Raw genomic sequence first — 25,818 nt, forward strand, 5'->3', positions numbered from 1 at the left:
CTATGGTCGGCTATGTGTGACAGGGACTATGGTCGGCTATGTGTGACAGGGACTATGGTCGGCTATATGTGACAGGGACTATGGTCGGCTATGTGTGACAGGGACTATGGTCGGCTATGTGTGACAGGGACTATGGTCGGCTATGTGTGACAGGGACTATGGTCGGCTATGTGTGACAGGGACTATGGTCGGCTATGTGTGACAGGGACTATGGTCGGCTATGTGTGACAGGGACTATGGTCGGCTATGTCTGACAGGACTATGGTCGGCTATGTGTGACAGAGTCTATTGTTGACTTTGAGTAACAGAGACTATGGTTAGATATGTGTGGCAGGTGCTTTACCTTCGCACTCCTCGTGGCACACCTGCACACATCTACCGCCGGACGGCCTCGTCCCCTCGCGACAGACCATCAGCTCGTCGGCGAACCGGTCCAGCTGGGACACGCCCGTCAGCTTCACCTCCTGGTCGCCGCTGCCGAACGCGTAGAAGTGGACGGCAGGAACGGCGCTGAACTGGTAGTCCAGCCAGACGTGGGCCCGCTCCTGCAGGTCAAGACATGGTGTATAGAGGGAAATGATGTTACTGGAGAAAAATTGTGAAAAAGTCAGATTAACAGAACCAGGAATGTTATGTTTTGGTGGTGCTTAGAAGGAGGTCGACGAAAACAATTGCGGCCACTTCTAGCCCCCCGACCGAAACCTCTGCTTGGAGAATATTTGGTGCCCTTTGTGGGTTTGTTTGAGGACAGCATATCTAGGTGTTGGCAAAGCAAATGTCGTTTATGGGTCTCCTAGCGGCCTTCTATGGTACCGCAGTACGGTGCTTCCAGTTTTACTATCTCGCGTCACAAACACACACACATAAAAGTATACATACATACATACATACATACATACACACATACAAACACACGTCTTTCACTTACCTTCACTAACAAAGATCTAATTTCAAGCAGAAAATAAGAGCTGTCTACCCCTGAAAAATTATGATCACAGCATGTCAAGAACACGAGATATCAAAACTGGAAGATCCGATGCAGTACCATAACAAGCCCCTAGGGGCCCCAAATCTATGCATTATGAGGTCTCATGAAGACCTACCCACGTACCAAATATCAAGACAATCCAATATCCATCCAGGCATTCTCGGGTTATTGTGTACACCTCCATCACAAACACACAGGAATGTCTCACACGGGTAATAATGATATCTATTTGTAACGTCACCTCATTCTCGGGTGTCTTGCCGTACTGGACGGTTGTCCTCCCAGTCTGCAGGTTCTCCGTGATGCAGACGAAGTAGGACTGGTACAGGTTGTCGGACCCCAGGCCCGTGGAGCCCTGCTCAAACTGGGTAACCGCCAGTTCCATGGCCTGCACGAGACAGTAACAGTTACAGTTAACCACATAAACCAAGGACCTTGCTTAGACAGCCACCTAGAGTATGCGGCAATAATAGACAGCACTTAGAGCATGAGACAATGATAGTGCTACTTACCACATAGACAGCCACGCCGCATGGGGCGATCTCCAGGTACAGCCAGGTATCCTGCTTGCGGGGAACGCCGGCAAACACCACGTAGATGTTACCCAGTGACGCGGCGGTGAAGTGGATGCATTTGCCGCCGTCCGTCGGGTCGATGCGGTGGTAGTTGGAGAACTTCACGTTGCACGGCATGTCTCCTCTGGTGCCCCTGGATAAACCGACATGGATTGGCCATGAATTAATGCCGTCCTACTGCAAAGTGTATCCTGATAGCAGCAAATGTTGCAGTGGGGTTTACAGAAAAGCCGGGCTGTCCAGGCTACCCTGCCAGGCTACCTTTCTCGCCCCCCCCCCCAGGGGCGGTTTTTTTTTTACCTCCATGCATATCTATGGGGCACAGCCTTTTCCGTAAACCCGTCACAGTGTCTACCTACGTTGGCTGGTTGCTGAGTTCCTCCATAAGTGACTTGTACTCCGCCCTGGCGATGGTCATGCCGTTGAGCCAGTCGGGCAGGTCGGGGATAACCGCTGATGACGCGTCAAAGTCGTCCTGCGCCACGCTCAGCAGGCCTGTAGTGACGTCATACGTCATCACGAGCCCTCCCACACTGATCTGGGGATGGCCGAAAATGGAAGTGCCAAAGTAGTTTAAGTTCGAGTTTATTTGGATCCAGAATTAGCTTTACAATGTCCATTGCAACTATTCTCTCTGTGTTAACTAACACATAGCGCAAAGACCTACATAAAACAAAGGAAAATAACAAATATGATACATTTCCAGAATATTTACAAGTGTTAAAAAGTGAACAGCAGTAGTCAATAAGAAGAGTGTGCAATTAAGTACTGATTAGCGTGTGCTACTGCCTCCCTTCGTTCGCTCATTGGTAATCTTCCAACGGGTTACACATAAAAGGCCTAAACGTGCGATGCCCCCAACAAATTTGGCCACCCTACTCATATCGTTGAGTGTGTTGGGTCCGGTTCGAAACGGCACACTTCCATCTTTGTACTTTTGTATAAGGACTCTAGGAAGTTTGGGATTACAAATGTATTACTAAAGGTGATCATAAACACAAACAGTTCGTTTTTCATGAAACGGATAGATTGTTAGAAAAATGTGTAAATGTAACAATGATAGACAATGGCAGAATCCATATGTATTAGGAACAGTTTGAGTGCTTTTTCAGTGAAAAGCACTACAGGGACAGCACAAGTTAGTGACACGTTTCCGCACAAATGTCTTCGGCATCTCCTGACGTGGCCACGTAACTAATGAAATAATGAAAACATAATGCAAAGAGCAAAAGTCCCATCTCTCCGTGTAACTATAATGAACAGGATACTAAACTTGCTGGGCAATCACAGGACAACAAAAACTGCCTTGACTAGGAAACAAGAATCGATACAAAATGATGCCAAGAAACTTGGATTGAATTCAGAGGAGGAAATGACAGTAGTGGCATAGAACCGCAACCCTTGGAGAGAGAAAGTTCGAGCAAAGTCGACTTATAGTTGCGGGAGGATCTAAGTTCTGATACCGGGACTATGAGCTACCGAACCTTGTGCATACTGACGTCACCACTATGAGGTACCGAACCTTGTTCACGCTGAGGTCTCCACTGTTGCCGTTGTCGTGTCCATCGTACAGGTGCGGAGTGAAGCCCTCCCTGACCGTCAGCCACTTGTTGAACACGAACTTGACGTTGAGGGAGGCCTGGGCCGCGAGGAAACCGGGGATGTTGCTCGGCATGTCGAAGATGACCTTGAACTCATGCCCGCTGATCATGTGGTCCCAGCCGGGCGCGGCTCTGTTCGTCCCGTCCTGTAGAATCATCTCCGCCGTCTCACATCCGGGCTCTCCCCCCGGAATGGAGAATTCCGAGCTGAGAAAAGGACCCTTCCGACGAAAAAGTGAAAAAAAAGTCATCATAATCAAGTTCACATAGAAACAAGACCACAGCATATCCAGGACCAAAGATACTAAAACCGGAAGTCCTGCTGCAGTGCCAATGTCGGCCACCAGGAGGCCCAAAATAGACATTGGCCACCGGGTTTACAACACAATACCAAATATCATCGCAATCCATCTAGAGGTTGTTACGATATTCCGCTAGACGCGCACGCACACTGAGTAAAACTATACCTCCTTTTTTGTCATGGAGGTAAAAACCTTCTGTAAAGAGAACTGTAAAGAAATTTGTCACGCGTGTATTAGACAAATAATGCCAATCAACAAACATGGCTGGCGGTCTGTCAAAGGACCGTTAGAGGAGAGTTTTAACTCCAGCCCCAGACATCACCGACTGGCGATATGTGTTGTCCTGGCAACACAGATTAAGCCAAGTCGAAGAGCTTCCTTTGCTCTGAATAAAACCGAACATATGCAACAGCCTACAGAAAGGACGGACTGTCACAGACATTACAAAATATGTTGTCAAATTGAAACATGCCTCTTCTAAATAAACAGCGATGGCGCGCTTGAGAGCCAGCCTCCGATTGGTTAACCCTTCCCTGAGCTGGTCTTGCGAGTCGAAGTCACAGTAGCGGACTTCTGTGGTGAAGCCCGTTCCGTTGGAGCGAGGCACCTGCTGGGTGTAGAACTGCTTACCATGGGCGTCTACACTCAGCAGCATACTGTAGATAACAAATTTATCACGGGTTAGAAAGACAGACATTTACCCAAATATTCGATATGTTTTGTGACTGTAGAATGGCAAAAACACAGAATAGAATTTCTTTTTGTGGGGGACTCAAACACACACACACACACACAGACACACACATACACACACAGACACACACATACACACACACACTCACACATACACACACATACCCTCCGAAGCAGCCGTAGTCCCTGATACCGCTGGGGAAGAGCAGGTCCAGATTCATGTCGAACAGGTCGGAGACCATCCCCATGGTGAACTCGAAAGCTTTGGGGAACTCGTTGATGGACTCCAGCCAGTCCCTGAGCGAGTTGCCGAACGACGGCGTGTACTGTTCGGTGATGGAGGCGGCGATCATCTGGCTGCCGCCCTGAACCATCATTATCTCGTTGCTGAACTCCATCTGGTTGCTGCGAGTAAAGAAAACAGCAAAATATGTGTGTGGGGGGGGACTTTTTGATCGTTTTGCCATTACATATAACTGTATTTTCATACATTTCCGACACGGCTTCGGTGAACGGCCCGACACGGCCTCGATGAGAAGCCCGACACGGTCTCGCTAAGGGGCCCGACACGACCTCGGTAAACGGCCCGACACGGCCTCGGTAAACGGCCGGACACGGCCTCGGTAAACGGCCCGACACGGCCTCGGTAAACGGGCCGACACGGCCTCGGTAAACGGCCCGACACGGCCTCGGTAAACGGCCCGACACGGCCTCGGTAAACGGCCCGACACGGCCTCGGTAAGGGGCCCCACACGGCCTCGGTAAACGGCCCGACACGGCCTCGATGAGGGGCCCGACGCGGCCTCGGTAAACGGCCCGACACGGCCTCAGTAAGGGGCCCCACACGGCCTCGGTAAACGGCCCGACGCGGCCTCGGTAAACGGCCCGACACGGCCTCGGTGAGGATCCCGACACGGCCGCGGTAAGGAGCCCGACACGGCCTCGGTAAGGAGCCCGACACGGCCTCGGTAAACGGCCCGACACGGCCCCGGTGAACGGCCCGACACGGCCTCGGTAAGGAGCCCGACACGGCCTCGGTAAGGAGCCCGACACGGCCTCGGTAAGGAGCCCGACACGGCCCCGGTAAGGAGCCCGACACGGCCCCGATGAACGGCCCGACACGGCCCCGGTAAGGAGCCCGACACGGCCTCGGTAAGGAGCCCGACACGGCCTCGGTAAGGAGCCCGACACGCCCTCGGTAAGGAGCCCGACACGGCCCCGATGAACGGCCCGACACGGCCCCGGTAAGGAGCCCGAGACGGCCTCGGTAAGGATCCCGACACGGCCTCGGTAAACGGCCCGACACGGCCTCGATGAGGGGCCCGACGCGGCCTCGGTAAACGGCCCGACACGGCCTCGGTGAGGAGCCTGACACGGCCGCGGTAAGGAGCCCGACACGGCCTCGGTAAGGAGCCCGACTCGGCCCCAGTAAGGAGCCCGACACGGCCCCGGTGAACGGCCCGACACGGCCCCGGTAAGGTGCCCGACACAGCCTCGGTAAGGAGCCCGACACGGCCTCGGTAAGGAGCCCGACACGGCCTCGGTAAGGAGCCCGACACGGCCTCGGTAAACGGCCCGACACGGCCTCGGTGAGGAGCCCGACACGGCCTCGGTAAGGAGCCCGACTCGGCCCCGGTAAGGAGCCCGACACGGCCCCGATGAACGGCCCGACACGGCCCCGGTAAGGAGCCCGACACGGCCTCGGTAAGGAGCCCGACACGGCCCCGGTAAGGAGCCCGACTCGGCCCCGGTAAGGAGCCCGACACGGCCCCGATGAACGGCCCGACACGGCCCCGGTAAGGAGCCCGACACGGCCTCGGTAAGGAGCCCGACACGGCCTCGGTAAACGGCCCGACACGGCCTCGATGAGGGGCCCGACGCGGCCTCGGCAAACGGCCCGACACGGCCCCGGTGAGGAGCCCGACACGGCCGCGGTAAGGAGCCCGACACGGCCCCGGTGAACGGCCCGACACGGCCCCGGTAAGGAGCCCGACACGGCCTCGGTAAGGAGCCCGACACGGCCTCGGTAAGGAGCCCGACACGGCCTCGGTAAGGAGCCCGACACGGCCCCAGTGAACGGCCCGACACGGCCTCGGTGAGGAGCCTGACACGGCCCCGGTGAGGAGCCCGACACGGCCCCGGTAAGGAGCCCGACACGGCCTCGGTAAGGAGCCCGACACGGCCCCGGTGAACGGCCCGACACGGCCTCGGTGAGGAGCCTGACACGGCCCCGGTGAGGAGCCCGACACGGCCTCGGTAAGGAGCCCGACACGGCCCCGCGCTTCTTGCTGCCCGACACGGCCTCGGTGAAATTCCCGAGACGGCCTCGGTGAAATGCCCGACACGGCCCCTCGCGCCTGTCTGCGCTTACCGGTGAGTTTGTGATGTCTTAAATGGAACATCTGCTGCAAGCAAATAGCAGCTCTGTGAAGACTGCTGAAACCGCTTGCCAAAGGGAGGATGATTAGAAACTAAAGGTGAGAAAACATGAGAGAGAACTCACGTAGTTTCCAGGTTTTGATTTGCCGACTGAGATGATGTATCCTGGCTGGATTGTCCTGACGAAGTCTGGTCCTCATTTTTGTTTTCCTGATCGTGAAACCAGCTGCTGCTCTTGATCATGGTCTGCTGCGCTGAAAACGTGCTGAACACCTTCTTCGTGTCAGACTGGAACGCCAGAGCGAAACTCTCCTTGGAGATGTCTGTGGTGACCTCCTTGGTCTTGATGATCTTCAGTTGTCCGCCAAATTTGGCAGCGGTGATGTAGTGCGTTCCGTAGCGGAGAATAAAGTTTTCTGTCCAGAAATAGAAGAACTGTCAGAAGTGCAAGGAAGTTTTATTAATTGCTGACGGTCATAAAATCACGTGATCAGCGTGATAAGGCTGAACAGTAAAAAACAGGTAGATCTAGCAATTCTTGATTTTACTAAAGCTTTCGATAAAGTCCCACATAGCAGACTCATCACAAAACTAGAGCACTACGGAATTCAAGGCACCACACTAAATTGGTTGAAGGCTTTCTTGACCAATAGGGAACAGACGGTAGTGGTAGAAGGCAAGGCCTCAGCTCCAGTTAGAGTTGCGTCAGGCGTACCACAGGGAACCGTTCTGGGACCGTTACTCTTCCTCCTGTACATAAATGACTTACCAGACCAGCTTGATTCAAATGTTAGGTTATTTGCCGATGACTGCTTGTTATATATAGAGTTGTCCACACAGAGTGATTCACAGCTTTTGCAAGAAGATTTGAACACACTCGAAGAATGGCAAAGCAGATGGCTAATGCAGTTTAATCCGGAAAAATGTTACATCATTCATATAACAAACAAACGAAACCCAATTGTAACCACCTACCAGTTCTGTGGAAAGGCTCTAGCAACAGCAAAGAGCCACCCGTACCTAGGCGTTACATTAACAACGGGGCTAAAGTGGAACACCCATATCAACAAAAAAGTAACAACTAAGGCTAAACAGACATTGGGAGTGATCAAACGTAATTTGTGGGCATGCCCAGCAAAGGTAAAATCACTTGCATACACGTCTCTAGTAAGACCAAACCTTGAATATGCTGCAACGGTTTGGGATCCATACACAAAGAAGGATATAGATAAACTGGAGAGGGTGCAGAACCAAGCTGCCAGATTCTGCACGAACAACTATGAAAGGGGCGCTAGTGTAACAAAAATGAAAGCAGACCTGCAATGGATGTCACTTGAGGACAGGAGAACAATGTCCAGACTTTGCATGATGTACAAGATGACTAATAAACTTGTGGACGTACCGACTGATAAGTATCTAATGCCAGCTCAGAAGAGGACCAGAAATAGTCATGCTTTTAAGTACCAGAGTTATCAGCCAAGGATTGATGTGTTCAAAAATTCGTATTTCCCGAGAACCATAGTAGAATGTGGGAGCTTCCTCACTAAGTAGCTTTAAAGAACGGTTGCAGTCAGATATGCAAAGACTAGGTGTAACAGACCGTTCGGTGTAATATGACCAGCTGCTGCCGCGCCGCGTGCCTGCGAAGCTGGTGTGTTACGCCTAATGGCGGTTATACCGGCTATATAGATACAGATACAGATAAAGCTAGGAGTACTGTCGAAAATTGGAACGCAGTTTTAGCTCTTTTCTATTTCAATTATTAAACAACACAGATAACATGGATGTATCTAGTTGGTATAACCACACTTCGACGTAGCAGACCAGCTTCGCACAACTAGCAACCTTTGCACATTTAGCTTGAAGTGTTCTTTGAAGCTATACATGTCCCTACTGTACTTGGTGATGAAGAATCCCACTCTAAGATGGTTCTAGAAATTGCAATTTTTAAGCACTTTCATGTTAACACGACAAGGCAGATAACTTACGGAACACCTTGTCTGCTCCAGAGTCGAAGTAGGACGTGGGGAGAGCCAGGAAGTCGCGCATGAATCCCAACTCCAGATCCTCAGGCTTGACGAAGTCCAGGAACAGCTCATACCTGATGTAGGAACAGAGTCCACGTTGACAATTTTGAATCTCAAGTGCAATTGTTAGTAGCTCATAATTATTAGAGTTCTACTGTCAAATTCAAGGAAACACAAAGTATTGTCACAGACCTGAAGACGTTGAGCTCTAGCAAGGCCATGAAGGTCTGGGTGGAGGTTTCGCTGAGCTGAGCGGCCGCGTTTGAGTTGGATTGGGAGTTGGACGACTGGCTATCCGAGCCTCTCTGCGATGATCTTCCGCCGCCTGCTGACCAGACCAGCCCGAAGGCGCCCCCGCCACCCCCGTGGCCTGACGCCTTGTTCATCTCCTGCTGGAACATGCCCTTAGCTTGCGTCACGGCTGACTTGTCCTCCAGGTAGAATCGGTATTCCTCCACATCGCTGAAGGTGTAGGACTCCACGTCGGTGTCATAGATCCCCTGCACGGTGATCTGGTCAGGCACGTGCCACTCCTTGTATCTGTAGATGAACAGTTGTTGATATAACGGGAAGAAGAACGTTATTGAGCAACAATTGTAACAGGTACAATGTATGACAACTTGGACGAACATCATCATCATCACAGACATGGCAGTTGAACCATTGCTATTATGTGACAAATTTAAAGAAACTCAATCTATTTTATGAATAACAATAATTACAATCTAACTATGCATGCACTCTAGAACATTTATGCTGATGATAGCATACTGCGTCAGGAAGGTTTAACATAGTGGAAGAGTGCCTTACTTAGTAGCATCAACTCAGAACTCAATGGGCAACGTTCGCATTGATTCAGCGTAACAACAATGTCACGTGTTCTAAAAAACCTTATTTTGGAAACCAGTGGAATGAAAGATTTGATTTTTTTACTAGGATTGATCACTATTATGGTAATCCGTTCCTGCCGTTGTTTTCACTGGTAGACATTCTAGAAGTTTTTGTGTGGTTATAGGGGTTATTTCAACTCACAAACAGCAGGAAAGGTCACAGGAAGCACTTCGTTATTGCTCTGACCCAGAGCAACATTCTGGGAGATTTGATAAACAAGTACGAAAAAAATCCTGTGCTTAATTGGCAACGCTGCTAGCAACAGACCCTAGACAACCACCGCGACAAAGGGTCGAAATTTACCCACAAGAATCAGTGGCTTTTGATGCTCTTGTGCAACTTTCCAAGTCACTTATCATGTTAGTTTAAAGCGAGGACGACATGATGCCGTCGAGACAGCGTCCGGTATCTCCTGACTGATGGGTTTCAATTATTCAGAGAACTTCAAAATAGCGACTGTTTCGAAATTTTATCCAGTTGCTTGAGTAACTATTTTTGGCGTATCTTATTACTTGGATGCCTAACCTTCATCAATGAATTCAGAGAAATGTTAGTACGAACAATTAAGTACGAAATGAGGCCGTCGAGACAGAGTCTGGTTTCCACTGTCCGCCAGATGTCCTTTTCCACCCATGGATTTCAATAATTCAGAAAATTGTTCGTCCCAAGATTGCAAGATATTGCCGAAGCTGTTTTAGATGATTCTGTCACAGTGCATAAATACAGAACAGCAATAACAGCCAATTCTCAAAGACTGGCCTCTGCAAGAAAGACAAATTCGGGGAATCTGTCCAGCGTTCAAAGCCATATACCAGCTGGATGTTAAACTGTCGAAGTTTTTATTCCTCTATCACGTATTAACTGACCAGGTTGGAAACAGATTCATACAACAGAATGTAGAATGTCTTGGAGGCAACAATGCTACACGGCGGTCAGGACTTTCGAAGCGAGGCGTGTTGCCCGCGCGAAAGATAAGAGAGCAACTAGAAAGGCCAACTGAGCAGGATGTATGCAGGACTGCATGCAGGCGCAAGGGGGCGTGATGGAAGGGACCCTCATCTGTCGTAAAACGACGGGAGAACCGAGAGACAACGCGAGGAAAACTCACCCCTGTAAGGCTTCGCAGTGTCGATTGATGAGGCCCTTCTTCCTGGAGTCGCTGGAGTATTCGCCTCGCCCGTCAAACCCGACCCCCATGAAAGTAGCTCCTTCGATGATGTTCTGTTGACAAACTAAAGCTTTAGACAAGTCTATTGTACCTTGATAGGCCATGTTGATTTGATTATATGGATGACATCCTCTGGGGATCACAAAACTAATGCGAGCGTTTGCAAAAAAAAAACCCTTCAGCCCGTGGTTTGCCTTCATTATGAAATCTATGTGGTCAGGAATGATGAACAAAACTAAACACCCTGAATATAGTATCGAAATATAGTATTCATTTTTGTTCTTTCAAAACTTGTGGTTGACTTTCTTAGTATACATTTTCCGAAATATTTTATTTGCAATTTACAGTTTGAATTTTCTCATTTTGGGGCAGTTTTTACAATATACAGTATGGTTGAAAACTTTGTTTCTTGGAAACGGACGAAAATTGATGCGCGCGCGGATGTCACCCATATGATTGAAGCCACATGGCCTTACAGTATGATAAAAAGATTGAAGAAATGATTAGCGTATAGAGACTAAATACTGCCGTCAATCTATTTCTGATTGGAGACTAATATCCCATAACTAGCTTTTCAAATGATCACAGAAAAAGTGTTTTGAGCGGTGTCTATTTTGCACCATGTTCTCGGGTCTCACGTTTGAAAACGCTTTTCTACTGTGACGGTCTTCGTGACACCCTGACTTTGTCTTCACCGCCACCGTGTTGTCGATGTTTTTTCCGTATGTTAAATAATAAACCACTGACGGAAGGTATTGGATGCTACCTGAAACGCCTGACCATTTCCAAAATCTATCCAGTTGCTTGAGCAGCCTTTTTCTTGCGTATCTTATTACCTAGATGCCTGAGCGTCATCCTTCAGCGACGTGATCACAAATGTATTTTTTTCTACATTTTGACATTCACATTTTAAAACGATGCCTCCTAAGGGCTATAGCCACTTACAGCGCAGGCCTCTATCGGTGTGAAGGCCTCGAAGCACGGGTCTCCCTCCTGATAGTTGGTCCCGAAGCAGCCGTTCATCATGATCGGTCCCATCCCGAAAGGGTAGGCTTGGCCCCCGCCTACCTGTGAGCTGTCCTGTTCTGCATTTTCCCTAAGAAATGGAGAGGTGATCATATCATCCTTCTTCCAACCGAAAAGTTTTTAGGCAGTTTGTTGCTGTGACGTGTTCTGATAATCTCCAAGGAGATCTAACGGTGGCAAAGACCGTATCCAACTGGCAAAATGAGTTTTCATAGCCAATAATACTCCTTTTACTATCTTTGTCATCGATAGATCTGCTTGGAGATTAGTGTTCTAACACTTTCGGCGTTTGGATTATTTACCGACCCCCCCCCCCCCCCGTGAGACGCGTTTTGGAGAGAGAGAAAGAAACCAGGAGGTAACTTCCCACTGATGTATTGAGTAGATGGTCTGGTTTCCTAAAAAGTACAAAATGTACCACAGAAGTGCTGGACGAAAAGGAATGTACATCATACTTACTCCCTGTGGTCAAACGTCATCCGAACCTCCTGACTAGCTGGCGAGAAGCTGTCCCCCGTGTTCATACCTCTCCCGTGGAGCACCTGGACTCGGGCCTGGAGTGAACCAAAACAGGATTAGCCACATGTATCTGGGCCGGTCTGAAGATCAGCATTGAGGTTAATGTAAAAAAAAAAACCGTCAAGGTAGTCCCACAGCCTTTTTGAGGCCGTAGGGGTAGTCGGTTGTTATCCACTGTGTCTAGCTCCCCAACCAAAGTCAGGTACACATCTCTACACCTGGTTGGAGTGACGAAAGTCGTGTTAAGGGCCTCTCCCAAGGGCACAACATCGGTGGCATGGCACAGGATATGAACGCAGGACCTCTGGGTTCTGGCCAAACAACCTTACCCTTTTACCAGCACTGAGAAGCAGTTTCAAAACCGTGACGTATAATCACCTGTACGTCAACCCATCGTTTCTACGCTCGTGCAAAGCGCAAGACTGCGTCGGCTGGGACACGTCGTGGGAACGCCGAGGCGAAGGCTTTGCAGGGTGCTACCAAACTGGTGCCCAACGGGAAGGAGGAGGAGGGGGGGGCAACAATGACTTGGGGAGAAGGACAAGTGAGCGGGAGCTTGCAGACATGATTGTGGACGGGAGGGGGCGCAACGGACAGCAACAGATAAGAGACTGTGGCATCTCACGACTGTGGATGGCAACGGCGCGCCTCGGTGTTTTACACTGACATGCGGCGTTGACGATGTACTCACCTGTTCGACGTCTTGCACACCTGCCAGGAGTTGCCCACTCCGCCCAAGAACCGCGTCGAACTCATCATCTGCCTTGTCGAACTGCCCGGAGAAGTAGTCCTCCAGGGCACCGACCACCTTCTCCTGGTGGTTCTCCACCACTCCCTCCGCGATCCTGTCCCCGAGAGCCGACACAACCTGCCACAAAACATGCAACAACTTATGATTGAGTTGATTAAGGTAGATCTATTTGTAATTCTGTAATCATAAATGTATTTATGGCTGTATATTATAGGACTTTAGTACGTAACTACGTATGTTACTAATGGATATTCTTAGCAAAAACAAAAATAACCAAACGGACCTTCTCGCCGACATCTTTGGCAGCTGAAGCTACAAAGGCGGGGACCGCTCTCTTTGCACGGACACGGTGGGCACCTGGGTGGGGCCGTCCGTTGATGTTATTGGGAGCTAGAACGCGGAAGAAATTTATTTGTAAACGGATGAAAACTGTTATAAAATACTGGTACGTTTTCATGTTTCAGATAGAAGAACTTTATTGCACGACAATAGACCCCTTTCCAAATACCGCGGCCATTTTGAATCTAGCGCGAGCGCGCATAATTCGAGCGCGGGAAAAGTAAACAAACGGTAAGCGGTAAAGCTTTGCAATGGCGTCCCCAATAGAAAGCAGTGTTGAGTCATCTTCTGTGGCGAGATGTTCTCCTCTTCGGTGAAATCCATCGATATATTTGCATGGCACAAGTAGATAATATTGTTGTGGACACTTGGACTCGATATCGGCTAGTAAAATTGTGAATTTCGGCTACTTTTCCACAGTTCCTGCCGGGCTGTTGAGCGCGCGCTACAGTGATAGAATGCTAATATGTCTACACCGCGTGCTTGTAGTTTCCCTAATAATGCTAGCTAGAGTCGAGAAAAAATCCCACAAAACATATACTCTTCGGGCTGTGACCCTTGTAGCTACGTTGAGGTATATATATAACTGTTGAGCCTGGCTGTCGTGACAATGACAACATCATCTTGAAATTAAGTGAGTTTGGGGGAGGGTCGTGTTTTCTGTGCAGCGCTACATCGACTTCGCTCAGCAATATTCTATATTTCCGCCAAATGAAATCCTACAAAAACGTGAAAATATAGGCTTGAGCTCAATGTCCTCAAATTTGGCAGAATTCCGGCGGCTTTTTTGACGATCTTTTCGGATGCCAAGAATTTAGTCTTGAGGACTCTAAGTATTTGAGTGAAGGTGTGTTTTCCACTGTATGTGGCGTTTCTTTAAATCATTTTGCGCGGCAATATTCAAGATATCTGTTGGCCGGATGGAACCGAAAAATAAGTTAGATAATATTGGCTTGAAGACTGAAGGACCTCAGGCCGATATTTTCCTTTTTTGTGGGGTTTCATCCTGCGGAGGTCTAAAATATTTCCGCGAAAAGTGATGTAATGAAACGCTACAAAGAAAACACGCCCCCTGCTTCACTAACGAACTTCCTCACGCTAATCTTGGCACTAAAATATCGTCAAAGCAAAACCTCCTTGGTCAAAGTCAAAGGAGCCACCGAAGTTCCGTCAAATTTCTACTCGCAGAGCCCTCAAGCCTATATCTTCACGTTTCTGAAATGTCATCCGACGGAAATTTTAAGATATTACGGCGCATAGTGAAAACACTCCATCTTTACTCACGTACTTTAGGTTTTGATATTTCAGAAAACGCGTCAAAAGAAGCCGCCAAAACTCTGCTAAATTCCTAACCAAAAGGACCTTGAGCTCAAGCCTACATTTTCACGTTTTTGTGGGATTTTATCCAGTGGAAGTATAAAATATCTGCAGACGAAGCTATGTTAAGAAAGGCTTGACAGAACACACGACCTTCTCGAGCGTCCAACGCGCGTAGTTTTCCCAGGCAAAGTTGTCATCGTCTAAATTACGGTCACAACTGGTAAAATTCTGTATATTTCTATCTACGTAGCTACAAGGATCCCAGTCCGAAAAGTGTGTGTGTTGTGGGATTTTTTCTCGACTTTAGCTAACATTATCAGGGAAACCACAAGCACGCGGTGTAAACATATTAGAGTTTTTTCACTGTAGCGCGCGCTCAACAGCCCGGCAGGAACTGTGGAAAAGTAGCCGAAATTCACAATTTTACTAGCCGATATCGAGTCCAAGTGTCCACAACAATATTATCTACTTGTGAAATGCAAATATATCGATAGATTTCACCGAGGAGGAGAACATCTCGCCGCAGAAGATGACCCAACGCTGGTTTCTATTGGGGACGCCTTACCGCTTACCGTTTGTTTACTTTTCCCGCGCTCGAATTATGCGCGCTCGCGCTAGATTCAAAATGGCCGCGGTATTTGGAAAGGGGTCTATTGTACATGGTACAAAGTATGGCAAGAATTCGTAAACATAATACAAAGTAGAAGTATAGAATAAAACTTAACATCCTAATAACTAATACAATACAATAAGGGCTAGTACATATTTTGATATAGCATCCTAATTACTAATACAATACAATTAGGGCTAGCATACATTTTTATATAGCGTAACAGTTATGATCGAGTGTTTCAGATATGTACACAATAGTACATATATTCCCATTATGTGGAAATGGAAAATCTGAATATAGAAGCAGGCATGAGCTTTACACCATCAAACGTAAGAGAGACAAGACTTGATGAATGTGTCGTATGTGTTTCCTAATGTTAGGTGCAGTTTAACTACATATTGTAACAATTGCAACTGTCGTGGTTACTTTATAATCTTCTCCTTCGTAAATACATCGTTTACACCATCAAATTTAAGATGAATGTGCCGTGTGTGTTTCCTAATGTTAGGTTTAACAATTAGAACTGTCGTAGTTACTTTATAATCTTCTCCTTCGTAAATACGTCGTTGTTTATCGATGTTGTTGGCTGGGAAAGATAGTAGGAAAGGTGTTTTATACCTATTTTGCTAGAGATGTTTCACACCTGCTTTGCTGCCCCTTTCCGTCATGTATATATATGATGTCCAAATTCACAAATGAACATAAAAGCACCTAAGCTTACTAACGTACCTGCCGGGGCAGCGATGACGTGGGCAGTGACGCCACACGCGATCAAGAGAAGCTGCCTCCACATGTTCCTGTTCTGTGGACCAGCTGAAAATACAACACAAAACATGACATAAATACAACACAACACACCATAACCACCAAACTTCAGTCATTAACCCTCCAACATAACATAACAAAATACAGCATAACACATCATAACCACCAAACTTCAGTCATTAACCCTCCAACATAACATAACAAAATACAACACAACACACAATAACCACCAAACTTCAGTCATTAACCCTCCAACGTAACATAACAAAATACAGCACAACACACCATAACCACCAAACTTCAGTCATTAACCCTCCAACATAACATAACAAAGTACAACACAACACATCATAACCACAAAACTTCAGTCATTAACCCTCCAACATAACATAACAAAATACAGCACACCACACCATAACCACCAAACTTCAGTCATTAACCCTCCAACATAACATAACAAAATACAGCACACCACACCATAACCACCAAACTTGTCATTAACCCTCCAACATAACATAACAAAATACAACACAACACACCATAACCACCAAACTTCAGTCATTAACCCTCCAACATAACATAACAAAATACAGCACACCACACCATAACCACCAAACTTGTCATTAACCCTCCAACATAACATAACAAAATACAACACAACACACCATAACCACCAAACTTCAGTCATTAACCCTCCAACATAACATAACAAAATACATCACAACACATCATAACCACCAAACTTCAGTCATTAACCCTCCAACATAACATAACAAAATACAACACAACACACCATAACCACCAAACTTGTCATTAACCCTCCAACATAACATAACAAAATACAACACAACACACCATAACGGACCAAACTTCAGTCATTAACCCTCCAACATAACATAACAAAATACAACACAACACACCATAACCACCAAACTTCAGTCATTAACCCTCCAACATAACATAACATAATACAACACAACACACCATAACCACCAAACTTCAGTCATTAACCCTCCAACATAACATAACAAAATACAGCACAACACACCATAACCACCAAACTTCAGTCATTAACCCTCCAACATAACATAACAAAGTACAACACAACACACCATAACCACCAAACTTTAGACATTAACCCTCCAACATAACATAACAAAATACAGCACAACACATCATAACCACCAAACTTCAGTCATTAACCCTCCAACATAACATAACAAAATACAGCACAACACACCATAACCACCAAACTTCAGTCATTAACCCTCCAACATAACATAACAAAGTACAACACAACACACCATAACCACCAAACTTTAGACATTAACCCTCCAACATAACATAACAAAATACAGCACAACACATCATAACCACCAAACTTCAGTCATTAACCCTCCAACATAACATAACAAAATACAGCACAACACACCATAACCACCAAACTTCAGTCATTAACCCTCCAACATAACATAACAAAATACAGCACAACACACCATAACCACCAAACTTCAGTCATTAACCCTCCAACATAACATAACAAAATACAGCACAACACATCATAACCACCAAACTTCAGTCATTTACCCTCCAACATAACAAAATACAACGCAGCACACCATAACCACCAAACTTCAGTCATTAACCCTCCAACATAACATAACAAAATACAGCACAACACACCATAACCACCAAACTTCAGTCATTAACCCTCCAACATAACATAACAAAATACAGCACAACACATCATAACCACCAAACTTCAGTCATTTACCCTCCAACATAACAAAATACAACGCAGCACACCATAACCACCAAACTTCAGTCATTAACCCTCCAACATAACATAACAAAATACAGCACAACACATCATAACCACCAAACTTCAGTCATTTACCCTCCAACATAACAAAATACAACGCAGCACATTATCTCCGAAGACCCACGTAACCCATTGGCATTTCTCAGAGGGTCCTATTTCAAAAAGAAAAAGCAGTACACAAGACTCATACGCAAAACCAAAAAAGATTTCAAAAATAATATCCTAAATCAACTTAACTCTTACTCTGATAACAACCCTTCGGCATTTTGGTCACTCTTTAAAGACTACAAGTCCAATAGCAATAGTAAGACAGATACTCAAGATGTAATTTCCGAAGAAAAACTCCATTCACACTTTAAAAACCTTTATGGCAAAAAATCCACCTCCAACGTTCCAATATCGCCCGACAGTTTTGAAATTCAAATGAAAAACAAATTAGCAAATTTAGAGAGTGAACCAAAAGAGAACCCCCTAGACAGCCCGATTCTGAACAACGAGATCATTAAAGCAATTTCAGACCTTAAAAATGGAAAGACCTCAGGTAATGATCTAATCCTCAATGAAATGTTAAAGTGCTCCCCACACACTCTTATAAAACCCCTGACCAAACTATCTAACCTTTTTTCTTTCCTCTGGTTATTTTCCCCGGATTGGGGGGAGGGGTCCTGTTTTATTCAGTCATTAACCCTCCAACATGACATAACAAAATACAACACATCATAACCACCAAACTTCAGTCATTAACCCCTCCACATGTTCCTGTTCCGTGGACCAGCTAAAAGTCCAACATAAAAAACGTAACACAACATGACATAACGTAACATAACATAAGATAACATAACATAACATAACATAACAAAATACAACATAATACAACACACTATAACCACCAATCCTTAATCCTCCAAATGTTCCTGTGCCGTGGACCACCTGGGCACTGAAAGTACAACACATCACAGCACAACACAACACAGTACAACACAACACAACATAACAAACACAACACAGCATAACAAACACAGTATAACACAACCACTAAACTTCTAAAACTGAAGCCTCCACATGTCACTGTCTGCTGTAATGGTGGATCAGGATTAGGGGAGGGAAAGTCAAAGAATGGTTCGTATCAATGATTTATAATGAATACAACCACATGTCACTACAGTCGCTGCACGAGGGCTGAACTGATGTTGTAAAAGTACAATATATGACTGAATAGAATTATAAGAATAGCGTAATAGTGTAATTATAAGAATAGTGTAATGGATCAATGTTTCAACTAGCAAATGTTTAGACTAGAAACACTCGAGCCCGACAGGGTGGTGTTCTCTCTGTGCATAGGCGGATCTAAACCCCTGTGAGGTGTCGGAGTGCGTCAGAGAACACTGCAGGGCACGTCTTATTGATTCTGAAGCCCTGACGAGCAGGATATGACGGCATACATCCTTGTCGGTAAGTTATGAAAACATGTTTACAATAAGCACTGCAACACTAACGGACAATATGATATATTTTACAGAATTATGGCAGTTTCATCCAGCTAAAGAAATGCGTCTGTCTTTTTGAGAGACATTTCATTCACCCATACATTTATCTGTCTATTTCATTCGTTGTTCGGCTGTTCAGCACACACAGCCAGGGCTGTCTAACTAGCCTGTCGCTGACAAAGACAACACATCACAATGGAATTTTGACATGGACAGCAAAAGGAACTATATCAGTGTAAGTACATGTACATAAAAAGTATTGTATATAAATGATTCAAATTCACCCATACATTGTGCGTTTTATACAGATATTTCTTGGCTAGTTTGATCAGGGTTAAATTGAAGGAGGAAAGCGCATCCAAAATTTTGCAGTATGACGCTATTTTGTAAAATCTAGAAACACTTGAGCTTGACTCCAGATTTACTGCAATTAGTAGCTCGTGCGGGTGCAAATAAAGTTATATCTTGTTTGACTTGACTGTTGATTTCAAATAACCATGCAAACAAACGAGGAAACAGCTACAAACTTTTGCGGTTGAAAAAACGCATCAACGCAAAACAGACACGGGAAAAGGGTTGGAAGCAAATGTTATTACATGTGAGAAAATGACGCATACTTTCAATGATCTAGATTGTTTACAGGATGCGTGATAGAATTGTGAGACTAGTTATGTTTGGATCGGGATTACTTAATGGGCTACCTCGGGCGTAAAACTACAGGCTCGAAACTGCAGGCCTGAAACTGCGGGCCTAAAACCGTGGACCTAAAACTGCGGGCCTAACATATCGGGCTTAAAACTGCGGGCCTAAAACTGCAGACCTAGAATATCGGGCCTAAAACAACGGGCTTTAAACCCCGGGCCAAAACATCGGGCCTAAAACCTCGAGCCCAAAACCTCGGGTCTGACACTGCGGGTCTAACACTGCGGGCCTAAAACTGCGGGCCTAAAACCCCGGTTCAAAACATGGGGCCTCAAACCCTGGGTCTAAACCTGCGGGTCTAAAACAGCAGGCTTCAAACCCCGGACCATAAAAGCGAGCTTCAAACACAGGGTCTCAAACCCCGGGCCGAAAACTGCAGGCCTAAATCAGCGGGCCTAAAACTGCGGGCCTAAAACCCCGGTTCAAAACATGGGGCCTCAAACCCTGGGTCTAAACCTGCGGGTCTAAAACAGCAGGCTTCAAACCCCGGACCATAAAAGCGAGCTTCAAACACAGGGTCTCAAACCCCGGGCCGAAAACTGCAGGCCTAAATCAGCGGGCCTAAAACTGCGGGCCTAAAACCCAGGTTCAAAACATGGGGCCTCAAACCCTGGGTCTAAACCTGCGGGTCTAAAACAGCAGGCTTCAAACCCCGGACCATAAAAGCGAGCTTCAAACACAGGGTCTCAAACCCCGGGCCGAAAACTGCAGGCCTAAATCAGCGGGCCTAAAACTGCGGGCCTAAAACCCAGGTTCAAAACATGGGGCCTCAAACCCTGGGTCTAAACCTGCGGGTCTAAAACAGCAGGCTTCAAACCCCGGACCATAAAAGCGAGCTTCAAACACAGGGTCTCAAACCCCGGGCCGAAAACTGCAGGCCTAAATCAGCGGGCCTAAAACTGCGGGCCTAAAACCCAGGTTCAAAACATGGGGCCTCAAACCCTGGGTCTAAACCTGCGGGTCTAAAACAGCAGGCTTCAAACCCCGGACCATAAAAGCGGGCTTCAAACACAGGGTCTCAAACCCCGGGCCGAAAACTGCATGCCAAAATCAGCCGGCCTGGAACAGCAGGCCTAAATCAGCGGGCCAAAAACTGCGGGCCTGAAACAGCGGGCTTGAAACAGCGGGCTTGAAACTGCGGGCCTAAAACTGCGGGCCTAAAACTGCGGGCCTAAAACCCCGGGCCTAAAACTGCGGGCCTAAAACCCCGGGCCTTAAACCCCGTACCATAAAAGCGGGCTTCAAACACCGGGTCTCAAACCCCGGGCCTAAAACTGCAGGCCTAAATCAGCGGGCCCAAATCTTCGGGCCTAAAACAGCGGGCCTGGAACAGCAGGCCTAAATCAGCGGGCCAAAAACTGCGGGCCTGAAACTGCGGGCCTGGAACAGCAGGCCTAAACCAGCGGGCCAAAAACTGCGGGCCTGAAACTGCGGGCCTAAAACCCCGGTCCAAAACATCTGGCCTGAAACCTCGAATCTAAAACAGCGGCCCTCAAAACTGCGGACCTAAAACTGCGGGCCTAGAACCCTGGGTCTAAAACTACGGGCCTCAAAAAGCAGGCCTAAAACCCTGGGTCTAAAACTGCGGGCCTCAAACAGCAGGCCTAAAACGCCGGTCCAAAACATCGTGCCTAAAACCCCGGGTCTAAAACCCCGGGCCTCAAACAGCGGGCCTAAAACTGCGGGCCTAAAAACTGTGGGCCTGAAAACTGTGGGCCTAAAACTGCGGGACTCAAACAACAGGCCTAAAACTGCGGGGATTAAAACCCGGGCCTGAAAACTGTGGGCCTGAAAATTGCGGCCCTAAAACTCCGGGCCTAAAACTGCGGGCCCAAAACTCGTTGAAATTCATTGAGAGATCTGTGCGATCTTTGATCGCTCCGCGGTTGCAACGCCGGATTAGCCCCTGGTGGAAAAGGGACCGAACTGAGTCTTTAACATTGCATGCTAGTTTGACTGTACATATTCTTCTGTTAAACAGATAATCCGCATAACGCAAGACATATTTGAATCAATGTAACAATCAGATTTAGGCTAGAATAGTAGAAATGATAGGACTCACCACTGCACTTGGGGTTCTCGGAGTCCGTTAGTGAAGTGAATGATTCCGGGTCTGCTTCGAAGTTTGCCGGCTGTGAACTCCTGTTCAGCCGGCGATACGGGGTGGACGAATCGTCTGGGAGTTCCGGATGACGGGACGGTCGTCCTGGGGTCTCAGAAGGTGTTCGGCGGGTGCCGAGGAGAAGAAGTCCGAGAAGTGAAAGTCTGACGAAGTTAGTCTGGGCTCTGTCTTTTAAGCAGAAGCTAGCAGGTGCCAACGTGGAACATCTTTGACCGGTGATTGGCTGAATATGATCCATAACAAAGATGACGTCGTTGGTCACGAGATACTGTAAATGCATCTAAGTTCGCGTGGTTTTTATTTCGCGGTAGGGAGAAAATGGAGTGTTCGCGGTGGTTTTAATTTTGCGTTTGAAACATAAGTAGCGCTACAATCATATGAGGGCAAAAAATTTTGCGGTGGTTCTAAGTTTGCGCTGAAGAGTTCACCGCAAAAACCGCGAACATAAAACCACCGCGAACATTTCTACATTTACAGTATAGCTAGCGTTAAGCTGTGTACGTGGCGGATACGATGTACAGGTAGCAATACATAGTTCGTATTTATATTTTTTAGCAAGATTTTTCTAGAAAAGCTGAATTGTCAAAGACTGGGGGTCCGTGGACGGTCATCAAAGTTTCCATTATTACTTCGAATAACCAGTGTGGTTCTTTGAAAGTGTAGATATACACACGTAGCAGTAAAGGAACTTCTCAACATACCTGCCACACAAACAAATTGATTATGGTAATGCGTGTGTAGGAAGCAGACCCATGTGTAAACTGGTAGCTGGTAGTGGTTTTATTTGATAATGCCAGGAGTATTGAAGTTGAACCATCCTCACTGTTTAAAGTGGACTGTTACAATTAGACGGTCTGGCTCAATTTGTATTCATATTTGACAGTACAATAAAAGAATGCATCTCTCAATTTTGTTGAGAAACTGGATTTTCATGTAATACGCTACCCGGTGTTGATATGGTCCATGTGTTATTGTTTGTTTGTCAAAATCAACGCCTCTCTTCTCGACAAGTTTCAAAATGAAATCTCTAGTCGACACACACACACACACAGACAAGACAATCAAACGAATTGTACGGGGAAGTCGCAAACCATCGTCACATGATGCGAGCTATTCCGTATTTTACAGGGTAAAATGTTACATACGGGATAATCCGATAATCTAAACTGCGTTATCCCATTCTATAATGATAAACTGATAGACAATGATCTGCTTATCTGCACCGGCATATGGGTGAGTGACGTGTCTCTCAAAAAGGCAGCCGCAGTCTGTACTGTAAGTTTTGCACATCTGCTTGTCCTTGTTTGCCAGCCCAGAGGACGAGGACCTCCTCTTGTTTGTGTTGCAAAATTTATAGTAAACCTGTTTCCACAACTTACCGGCAAGGCTACGTGCCGCCATATCCTCCTCCGTACATTCCCTCAGTATTGATAAATCTGCCGATCAATGATCTCAACTCAAATCGTAGCCAACATGCCAGATAGTAGCAATACATCGATGGGAACGAGCAGGCTTTATTGTAAAGCAATTGTAGTAGAGTACAACTAACTACGCCTGCAACGGAGACGAGAGAACTAATAGTCAAGGAAGTTCAAACCAAATCAAGCCGCTGTACTTAAGCTGGATGTCAGGATGAAGCCTTTAAGCTTCTATGAATTTTCACTGACAGCCGAGAGAACGAAGACCTCCTCTTGTTTGTGTTGCAAAGTTTATAGTAAACCTGTTTCCACAACTTACCGGCGAGGCTACGTGTCGTCATATCCTCCTCCGTACATTCCCTCAGTTTTGATTAGCCTCCCGATCGATGATCTCAACTCAAATCGTAGCCAAACTGCCAGATAGTGGCCTATCGCCAATGCGTAGATGAAAACAACCATATATCATTGTAAAGCAATTGTAGTAGAGTACAAATAACTACGACTGCAACTGATTTTTATTGCTAAACCTCCCGATCGATGATCTCAACTCAAATCGTAGCCAACATGTCAGAGAGTAGCCTCTCGTCAATACATCGATGGAAACGAGCTGACGTTATTGTAAAGCAATTGTAGTAGAGTAGAACTAACTACGCCTGCAACGGAGACGAGAGAACTAATAGTCAAGGAACTTTGAACCAAATCAACCCACAGTCCTTAAACTGGATGTCTGGATAAAGCCCTTAAGCTTCTATGAATTTTCACGTTTGTTTGACGTCCCTGACAGCCCAGAAGACGAAGACCTCCTGTTGTTTGTGCTGCAAAGTTTATAGTAAACCTGTTTCCACAACTTACCGGCGAGGCCGGGTGTCGTCATATCCTCCCCCGTACATTCCCTCAGTATTGATGAGCCTCCCAATCAATGATCTCTACTCAAATCGTCGCCAACATGCCAGATAGTGGCAATACATCGATGGAACGAGCAGACTTTATTGTAAAACAATTGTAGTAGAGTACAACTAACAACGCCTGCAACGGAGACGAGAGAACTAATAGTAAAGGAACTTTGAACCAAATCAAGCCGCAGTACTCAAGCTGGATGTCAGGATGAAGCCCTTAAGCTTCTATGAATTTTCACGTTTGTATGACGTCCCTGACAGCCGAGAGGCCGAGGACCTCCTCTTGTTTTGTTGCAAAGTTTATAGTAAACCTGTTTCCGCAACTTACCGGCGAGGCTACGTGTCGTCATATCCTCCTCCGTACATTCCCTCAGTATTGATAAGCCTCCCGATCAATGATCTCACCTCAAGTCGTAGCCAACATGCCAGATAGAAGTCTTGTTGTGGCCCAGGAAGCCTCTTTGAACTGCGGGGATTGGTACAGCCACACTGTAAAAGTTATTTTGTACGGTGGCCGACAAGTACAAATCTTGGAGGCATCTCGAAGGCATTTCGGAGGCATTTCGGAGGCATCTCGGAAGCATCTCGGAGGCATCTCGGAGGCATCTCGAAGGCATCTCGGAGGCATCTCGGAAACATCTCGGAGGCATCTCGGAGGCATCTCGGAAACATCTCGGAGGCATCTCGGAGGCATCTCGGAAACATCTCGGAGGCATTTCGGAGGCATCTCGGAAGCATCTCGGAAACATCTCGGAGGCATCTCGAAGGCATCTCGGAAACATCTCGGAGGCATCTCGGAGGCATCTCGAAGGCATCTCGGAGGCATCTCGGAGGCATCTCGAAGGCATCTCGGAAACATCTCGGAGGCATCTCGGAGGCATCTCGAAGGCATCTCGGAGGCATCTCGGAGGCATCTCGAAGGCATCTCGTAAACATCTCGGAGGCATCTCGGAGGCATCTCGGAAACATCTCGGAGGCATCTCGGAGGCATCTCGGAAACATCTCGGAGGCATCTCGGAAACATCTCGGAGGCATCTCGAAGGCATCTCGGAGGCATCTCGGAGGCATCTCGAAGGCATCTCGGAGGCATCTCGGAAACATCTCGGAGGCATCTCGGAGGCATCTCGGAAACATCTCGGAGGCATCTCGGAAACATCTCGGAGGCATCTCGGAGGCATCTCGAAGGCATCTCGGAGGCATCTCGGAAACATCTCGGAGGCATCTCGGAGGCATCTCGGAGGCATCTCGAAGGCATCTCGGAGGCATCTCGGAAACATCTCGGAGGCATCTCGGAGGCATCTCGGAAACATCTCGGAGGCATCTCGGAAACATCTCGGAGGCATCTCGGAGGCATCTCGGAAACATCTCGGAGGCATCTCGGAGGCATCTCGGAGGCATCTCGGAAACACCTCGG

At 47.1% G+C, this 25,818-nt stretch overlaps 1 protein-coding gene across 2 annotated transcripts in view; it reads right to left on the bottom strand.

Moving 5' to 3' along the window:
* The window catches only part of LOC136427113 (uncharacterized), a 36,223-nt gene extending 14,007 nt beyond the window's left edge, over positions 1 to 22,216 (bottom strand). For both annotated transcript variants that reach the window (XM_066415832.1, XM_066415831.1), the window contains exons 1-17: positions 22,031 to 22,216; positions 15,922 to 16,005; positions 13,204 to 13,310; positions 12,861 to 13,037; positions 12,110 to 12,204; positions 11,570 to 11,720; positions 10,565 to 10,677; positions 8,758 to 9,105; positions 8,527 to 8,639; positions 6,663 to 6,954; positions 4,325 to 4,564; positions 3,939 to 4,122; positions 3,086 to 3,385; positions 1,923 to 2,101; positions 1,501 to 1,696; positions 1,230 to 1,376; positions 344 to 545 (exon numbers count right to left, since the gene is read on the bottom strand). In XM_066415832.1, coding sequence (XP_066271929.1) covers positions 344 to 545; positions 1,230 to 1,376; positions 1,501 to 1,696; positions 1,923 to 2,101; positions 3,086 to 3,385; positions 3,939 to 4,122; positions 4,325 to 4,564; positions 6,663 to 6,954; positions 8,527 to 8,639; positions 8,758 to 9,105; positions 10,565 to 10,677; positions 11,570 to 11,720; positions 12,110 to 12,204; positions 12,861 to 13,037; positions 13,204 to 13,310; positions 15,922 to 15,985 — 2,908 coding nt within the window. In that variant the 5' untranslated portion in view covers positions 15,986 to 16,005; positions 22,031 to 22,216. The remainder of the gene's footprint in view (positions 1 to 343; positions 546 to 1,229; positions 1,377 to 1,500; positions 1,697 to 1,922; positions 2,102 to 3,085; positions 3,386 to 3,938; positions 4,123 to 4,324; positions 4,565 to 6,662; positions 6,955 to 8,526; positions 8,640 to 8,757; positions 9,106 to 10,564; positions 10,678 to 11,569; positions 11,721 to 12,109; positions 12,205 to 12,860; positions 13,038 to 13,203; positions 13,311 to 15,921; positions 16,006 to 22,030) is intronic.
* Positions 22,217 to 25,818: the final 3,602 nt, after the last annotated feature.

This window comes from Branchiostoma lanceolatum, chromosome 2 (assembly GCF_035083965.1).
Source record: "Branchiostoma lanceolatum isolate klBraLanc5 chromosome 2, klBraLanc5.hap2, whole genome shotgun sequence".
NCBI lineage: Eukaryota > Metazoa > Chordata > Leptocardii > Amphioxiformes > Branchiostomatidae > Branchiostoma > Branchiostoma lanceolatum.